General features: G+C 33.8%; 1 protein-coding gene and 1 long non-coding RNA gene across 6 annotated transcripts in view; one reads left to right on the forward strand and one right to left on the reverse strand.

Annotated features, from left to right (window-relative positions):
* The window catches only part of LOC106876592 (neuropeptide F receptor), a 383,847-nt gene that overhangs the window by 300,744 nt on the left and 74,648 nt on the right, over nt 1-8,455 (forward strand). For 3 of the 5 annotated variants that reach the window (XM_052975483.1, XM_052975493.1, XM_052975486.1), the window contains exon 4: nt 6,620-7,939. In XM_052975483.1, the coding sequence (XP_052831443.1) occupies nt 6,684-7,939 (1,256 nt within the window). In that variant the 5' untranslated portion in view covers nt 6,620-6,683. Of the gene's footprint in view, nt 1-6,619; nt 8,356-8,455 lie in introns of those variants that run through there. The other 2 variants (XR_008266469.1, XM_052975499.1) reach the window with 2 other exon arrangements.
* The window catches only part of LOC106876595 (uncharacterized), a 277,478-nt gene that overhangs the window by 34,823 nt on the left and 234,200 nt on the right, over nt 1-8,455 (reverse strand). The gene's annotated exons all lie outside the window — the stretch shown is intronic.

Below are 8,455 nucleotides of genomic sequence, written 5' to 3' on the forward strand. Positions count from 1 at the left end.
ATATATATATATATATATATATATACACATATATACATACATACAAATATATATATAGCATACATATAATTATATGTATATAGGTTTTATATATATATATATATATACGCATGAATGCATTTATATATGTATGAATGTATCCCTAAGAACACACACCTCTATTGAGACGTATGTGCGTCTTCGCTTGTCAGCTAAAACAACCTGATGATAGTAAGTAATTTTACACAATAACATTTTACACGAAATAAAATAGAAGGAAGAATATTTTCTATGTGTGCGCTTCTGACAGCGGGATGCATTAGACGAAAAATTGACCCTGTCTATTCGATTAGTGTTCATTTATTTACAGACATATCAAGTGATTGCTATATGTCTGAACTCACTAAGACATTAATTCTATATTACGGTCCCGAAATATCGTTTGAAGAATGATGAGAAAACAATGCGAATATTTTGATCATAATTCATGTTACCACGCTTGATATATCATTATTGTATTTGGGGACACATTTGCGCCGATTAGGACATGACGAATTTAATTCGTTGTGTTTATTCAATGCGTTGGTGTATTGTTTTTGAATTGAAAAGTTGTCTCAGAATACAACAATTTTAGAATATAATTGGGTAGGTGAACTTAACGCTTCAGCTCCGAGACCCAAATTGAAAATATTGACTTTTATTATTATATTTCAAATCACATATTCATTTCTAGTTTTGTGTCCAGTCTTGTTTGCAACTTTATGAACATGATGATGGTTAACTTTATAATTAGATTTTCGATGGAGCTGCCATTGAATTATCATATATTTATATTGAAAATATAGATAATATTATTCCTCGGGATCGATTGTTGCACTGGTTCGGAAACTGGATCGTTTCTTCCTCCACATAACTTGGTATAAAAACCCACGAAGAAGAATGCTTTTCACATCTTTTAAATAAACTCAGTAATTCTCATCTTACAACAAATACACACACGCGCGCGCGCCACAGTTGCAAAAGATAGACGGTTCGATGTGGTAACGTCTAACAAAAAGCACAAAAGAAACTTCTGAGAAATAACGAATAATATCAAACGTTTTATAAATAAACCAAACGATTCTCAGATCAAGCTAGAACACTGGTTCCACATAGTCAGTTCATGTTATAATATTTATTTCCTATAAGAAAGCGAAGCTTCGAGAATAATCTCAGAATGGTTTCTTTTACGATACACGGTACTGATGATAACCAGGTATCTAGAAAAGCATTCACCAGAGGACATTATGCAATGACTTTTCGTGCTTAAATAACTATTGCTAAAAGTGAAAATTATTCTCAAAAGCAAATCTGAAAAAAAGGGGGTTTTTTTCTGGCCTAACATGTACCAGATATATCTGAAATGATCTAAATGTTTGCTCACGTGAGATGAATATTTTGATATCCGTAACATTGCGATCGTTTCGTAGTCAATACCACGGAAAAATAACTTATTTTACTGCATAATAAATGATTCTACCTGTCTGCATTAGTGTACATGTTTCAAATTATATAATACTATTATAGAATTTCCAGGGTAATACAGGTACAGAAGGCTAGATCTTCAAATCGTAGAATATCATGGAAATATTCATCTTTAACTCAATATATACATGCAAAAACAAAATATCATCTCCAAAATATTAATGTATGGAAGACAATAGTTGATAAAACATTTTTCTATAGAAGCTGGGAGAAGATTTCGTGAGATTTAAAAAGTAAAGTTTGCAGTTTTAATATTTTACTACATGTCCCTGGTCCCTTTTATAGGACATGTTTTATTGATTATTGTTTTCCATTCATTACTGTTTCGAAGATAACCTTTTGCTTTCATATATAAATATATATATATATGCATGCTTGGAAGGAAGATGTGTAGCATGTATGATCGTTGCATTGACAATGACAGAGAAAGTTGAGCAGAGACTCTACATAAAATTCTGCCAAAAGCTTGGCGATACCTGATCAGAGTCCTGCGCAAATGAAATGAACGTTCTTAAAATTATTTAAATGTTTGTATCTACGCATTTGAAAAATACTCATTTTTGGGCAGTGAAAATACTTTTTGAATTTCGGAAGTTTCACAAAAATTTGCCGAAAACAAAACATTATAGCATTTCCCTTCGAATTACCATGCAGTTATTGTATATAACGAACTACAAAATAAAGCCAGTTCGAATTCCAATGCAAGAACTACTTATATTGGTCTCGAATATTGGCACAAGGCCAGCAATTTCAGGGGAACAAGAAAGTCGATGACATCGATCTCAGTGTCTAAATGGCACTTATTATATCGACCCCGAAATGATGAAAGGCAAAGTCGACCGCGGCGGAATTTGAACTCAGAATATAATCTGAGCTCAAAGAATCACGAAAGCATTTTATCCGGTATGATAACTGTTCTGTCACCTCACCGCCTGACCAATTACTAATATTGACATAATTTTCGGGGTTTCTCTTTACAGGATGCAACAAACATACATTTCAGAAAGTAGTCAAAAACGTTAGCTTATGTAAATGACACAATACATATATAGATATGGAAAGTAGCTCCGAAAGAAAATTGAAACCGGATTAAGTTGATCATAATATATATCCATGAAAACTAGATAGCCGATATTCATTGTCGAACAATGAATACTTGTGTAAGAAATATACACCCACTACTTTACTATTTTCCAAAATTCTAAGTGTTTTCTACACGAATAGAAATGACAAATATATTTTTTTGAAAATCAACTATTTTATCAGATACAATAGATTGAAAGGCTTCTGTACTGTAGGCAAAACGCCTAGATATAGACAGCTGTTGGATGGAAATCGCAAATCTTATACATGTGTTGTACAAATCAATAATACAATACAAACGTATGCAAATGGTTACTTTATTGAATTTCGTCAGCGCGTAACAAGAAACCTTAACACGTGCAGATTCTAGAAATCTGAAATATTTATGTAAGTATGGATAATTTTCTGTCGTTTTCTCTCAAATGCGCCACAAATTTTTGTACATAACTGTTGCAGATTGTTTAATTCAGAGCCTAAGGCCATAATTCGATGCACACACACACTCCCACTATATATATAGTTTTTAAAACTGCAAATATGTGAATTTTTACTTGAAAATTTTCCGTGACCTGGAGTGCAAATAAGACTTCGTACTGGAACAATTGTAACTGATCATTAATGATGTGTTAAAATGCCTTTCTTTGTCTTCTTAAACACACACACACACACACACACACACACACATGATCTAAGTCTAAAAGAGCTGGGCTTATGCTAGAGACCCGTCAAACTTTAAGTTACCTTGAGCCGAAACAAGCTCTGTTGAACAATATATATATATATATATATATATATATGTATGTTTTATATATATATATATGTATGTTTTATATATATATATATACTCTTATGTATGTTTTATATATATATATATATATATATATATATGTATGCTTTATGTATATGTATTTATATGCTATATATATGTATGTTTATATATTTATATGTACGTATGTATTAACTATGAATGCCAAAGTGTGAGTATGTATGTGTGCGTATGCGAGCGTGTGTCTGTGCGTTTGTGTGTATGCGCAGATGACTTCTCGTATCGATCTGTCATTCGTAGGTGAGTGTATGGAAATCTTCTGGTCGTATGAAAGTGGAACTGTTCAGAGATGAGCATTAACACTAAGAATTATGGAAAAGTTTTTGAACACCCATTTCATATTTTGCAAAAGCAAGTTCTTCAAAGCTGAAATTAACCTCTCCTCACCTATGGTATCTGACATTAGCTTTTGCATTCAAGTTGATGTTATTCCTAATGTTTTGTCATTATTGCTGTCTTTGTGGCTGGTACTGGTGCTGTTGACAGTGCTGTGGGCATTGAATCGATGTAGCTTGGTGGATTACTTCCTTACCGTCTCTTCTCTCTTTATTGTGGATAGACCCCAAGAGTGGCTGTGCGGTAAGTAGCTTGCTCACCAACCACATGGTTCCTGATTCAGTCCCATTGCGTGGCCTCTTGGGCAAGTGTCTTGTACTATAGCCTCGGGCCGACCAAAGCCTTGTGAATGGATGTGCTAGAGAGAAACTGGAAGAAGCTCGTCTTGTATATATACATATATATATATATATATATATATACACACACACATGTATGTACATGTTTGTGTGTCTTCGTTTGTCCCTCCAACATCGCTTGACAACCGATGTCGGTGTGTTTATGTCCCCCGTAACCTAGCGTTTCGGCAAAACAGACCGATAGAATAAGTACTAGGCCTACAAAATATGTCCTGGGGTCGATTTGTTTTACTGAAGGTGGTGCTCCAGCGTGGCCACAATCAAAGGACTGAAACGAATAAAAGAAAAAATATATGTACGGTTTTGAGTGCGAGTGTGTATTTGTGTGTAGCAAAACAACTAAATACTTGATCTTCACCACCATTCTTCCTCTGAGATTTTGTAACTTCTGTCTACACCATCCTATTTCTTTGCAGTCGATCAGGGTATACTCAGCCACACATTTGTTTTTTTTTTTGGGGGGGGGGCTATTTGCTTGACGAGGGTATATATTCAGCAAACTTAATATAGTTTGTATTTTACGTGGCTAGTTATGTGGCGTTTAAAGCTTCATATACTTATGCATAGACATTTGCTTTACGTTATTAACATTGGTTATAAGTCCACATAAATTCGAATTAGCTGTAGATCACATTCTGTGGATGTGATATCACAAACTGGAGAATTAGTTTATCGCTTCTGAATTTCACTTACGAGGATTTTCAACTTTGCTATAAAATACATATCATTGCTCTTATGCAAAAGTGTCGTAAGTCCAAAACGTTGTTTATTCAGAAAACGAAAAAATAGTTGCATTATTCCATTCCTTTTTACATTAGCAACAGTTTCAGCTTAACAATAATACTTTGTTGTGTGCATAAACTCGTGACTCCATGCATGTATTATATTTTCAGTCAGAAATATTTTTGCAAAACTGTCGTATGTGGGACTTACTACACTTTTGAAAAATGCTTAACCGTGGTACTACACCATGGCAATTTTCGTATTGGCATCTGAAGCAGCTGAAAATATGATAGTTTGACCAAAAGATGTGGCTATTTCAAGCAAAATTAAATATTGAAAAAACGCATTTGGGCAAATTTTGACATACGACAGTTTAACATAATAACAACAATATATAGTTAAAAGTTTCTGCAAAATATCCTTGATGCACTCTAAATCTTTGTAGAAAACGTCTTTAAAATACTAAATTTCGAAAAACGCAGAATAGAAAGAAAATTTTCCAGTGTATATGAATGTAAGCATTTTTGCCGCTGAATATTTCGAACTCTGTCTTGTAGGGAGGTTAATCCATCTAGCACAAGTTGATATCAGTTTTGTCTTTTTCCAGTTTACTTTCGGATTTAGAATTGTTGTAGAGTATTCCTCTTTTGCCTTTCGTAGTTGATAATTTTCTTCTTTTATCCCCGCCCCCCGCAAAAAAAGAAAAAAAACATTTTTCTTTCTTATTCTTGCAGGAAAGATCATATGTTCAAAATTATGATTTTCGCATACATCCTTTCGTTGATTCAATTTACAATTCACAACAATTTAAACGTGAATTGATTAATATTCTCTGTTGCTGACCGCATAATTCTATTAAATAGCTGTTGATTTGCTTTTCCAAAACCAGTGTCCATTGTTGAGCTTGCAGATGTCATCATTGTGTACATTCTCTCAGCAATTTATTACACACACACACACATTCGGATGTGTGTGTGTGTGTGTTTAAAAAAGGCCTTCGTTAAATCGTACTGTGATATATATATCACCATAAAAATGCAAAACTCATTCCTTCTTGATTTGTTTATTGCCTTCATTATGCATACATACATATATGTATACATACATACGTACATACAATAAAACATACACAGTTTGACCTGACGGCATTAGCTGGTGGAAAACAAGCCGCTTCGTTCTGTAATTGTTGATTTTGTCCTACGTACTCTCCATTGTGCTAGTGCTGACTTGTTTTTCTCTCTTTGTTTTCAGTATTAAGATTTTGTGTTTAATCTTTCGTAATTTCGAATTTACAATTCCCAGATAATAAGCGAGAATTGATTACTAACGTTTTTTTCTTACAGCGTAATTCTATTAAAAAGCTGTATGTTTTTCATACCAGTGGCCATTGTTGAGCCGGCAGATATCATGCTTATATACATTCTCTCAAGTATTTCTTCTATTCTCATATTTGTTAACTCACACGTAGGATTTTCAATGCTGTTAAATTATTTATTTGGTGTCATAAATGTTTCACCAAGTGCATTAAAGTGTATGTGGAGGAGTGTTAATAACACCAGAATATGTCGCGAGTTGCTCTTTCTTGCTTGAATGATTGAAATCATATATGTGCAAATGTGAATGGTTCTGCACGCAGGTTTGAAAATACAAATTTTAAACTGTTAAATATCATTTAAGTTTATCTCGTCCCCTACCTTTTTCGAGAACATTATTCTTATTTTCAGAGTTCTAAATATAGCGTAATTAATGCTGAAATTAATTTTTCCTTTTTTTGTTACCTATATTTCAGAGATCAAGTGACTTACCCGGACTTTACATGTTACCAGACAGTCAGACCAGCTTTATTTGCTGCTATGACGTCATCGGCAACTATTACCACTGAACGGATATTCAATCAGACTATGAAAGTTCCATTTCACTTCAGCATCAACGATGCCAAGACAATTCTACAGCAAGAAGCAGAATCAAAATGGTTTACTCCTACAGCTGAAATGTTCTTCATTTTTTCCTATTCTGTTCTAATATGTTTTGGCTCAGTTGGCAATGCCTTGGTCTGCTACATTGTGATGCGTAGCCCAGGGATGCGAACAGCCCGTAACATGTTCATCTTTAATCTGGCAATATCAGATTTAAGTCTATGTTTATTTACACAGTCCTTGAATTTATACCGTACATTGAATAACCAGTGGAAGCTTGGTGCTTTCATGTGTAAATTTGGTTCTTTATTCCAGGGAATTAATATATTTGTGTCCACCAGCAGCATTATGGCCATTGCTCTGTATCGTTTCCAAGTAATTGTACATCCGACAATTTCTGGCGTACGGTGGCGCTTAAGAGTTACAGTTGCACTTGTTGCGATATGGGTGGTGTCATTTTTGTTAGCCAGTCCGCTGTTAGTGTTCACTATTCACAAATCTTCTCAACCAATAGAACAAGTAGATATATACCTTTATCATTGCATTGAAGATGTGAGATTAAGACTTGAAAAGGGTGCATATTCCGTGGCTTCACTGATATTTCAGTATCTCGGCCCAGGCATTATAGTCATTTTAGCACACACAAAGATTTTCAGCAAGCTAAATTACCGTATTGTTAATCGAAGTCAGATGACTCCAGCTCTACACAATACGTGTGGTTATAAATCTCAGGAGCGAAAAGCTAAACGAAAAAGAAAAACTAAAATTTTACTAACAACTATAGCCGTTGTATTTGCCTTGAGTTGGTTACCTCTAAATGTATTCAACATTCTTATTGACTTTAAAGGATCAGCTTTTATACACAAAAACATTGACGTCAATTTGACGTTTGGAATATGTCATTTGCTTGTACTCAGCTCCGCTTGTACGAACCCGGTATTATATGGCTGGTTGAATGAAAATTTTCGCCGAGAATTTTTCAGTATTTTATCCTGTTGTATTTGCGCATCAAATTTAAGAAAACGGTTACGTTCTCTAAGAGCAACCACGCGGGTTGATGATGATCATGAGATTGCTGTTTACCAGCAGTCGGATTACCCGGGTGAACAGTCGAATCCAAAAGATCGATATCTTCACAAGTCTTTACCAGTTGAAATAGGAACTCCTGCGACATATCAAGTAACAGCATCTGTGTAATGTTTATCGCTGCTTCATTTTCCTATTTCGAAACATATTTTTGCTCTTGTAATATATATTCTATTTTTTATCACCTTTTTTCCCGTTCTTCTGAAAAGAAAATATCTATTGCACCCCAATTCTAACCGCTTCCATTGCAGAAGAGAAAATACAAAAAGACATTTTCTGATAAAAAAAAAAATATATATCATGAATAGGTCAGAAATGAAATGGGGTTTAATATGGGATATGTTAAACTTTACAGATATGTCGCAAATATCACTTATCATCACTGATGGAATCCATGTCCTAAAGGAAAGAGATCCTTACGAATCTATTTAAAAGGTTGGCTGAAATGAAATTCAGGTGATATTTATTTTACTGTGTGAATGTGTACTATTATTTTCAATTAAACACTAAATGAAAAAAGAAACCCTCAAATTTACTTGTCTCATTTGTAAAATAAGGAGTTCAATATTCAATTATAAATTATCATACACACACACTATATATACAATTATATATATATATAT

This window comes from Octopus bimaculoides, chromosome 2 (assembly GCF_001194135.2).
Source record: "Octopus bimaculoides isolate UCB-OBI-ISO-001 chromosome 2, ASM119413v2, whole genome shotgun sequence".
NCBI classification, from domain to species: domain Eukaryota; kingdom Metazoa; phylum Mollusca; class Cephalopoda; order Octopoda; family Octopodidae; genus Octopus; species Octopus bimaculoides.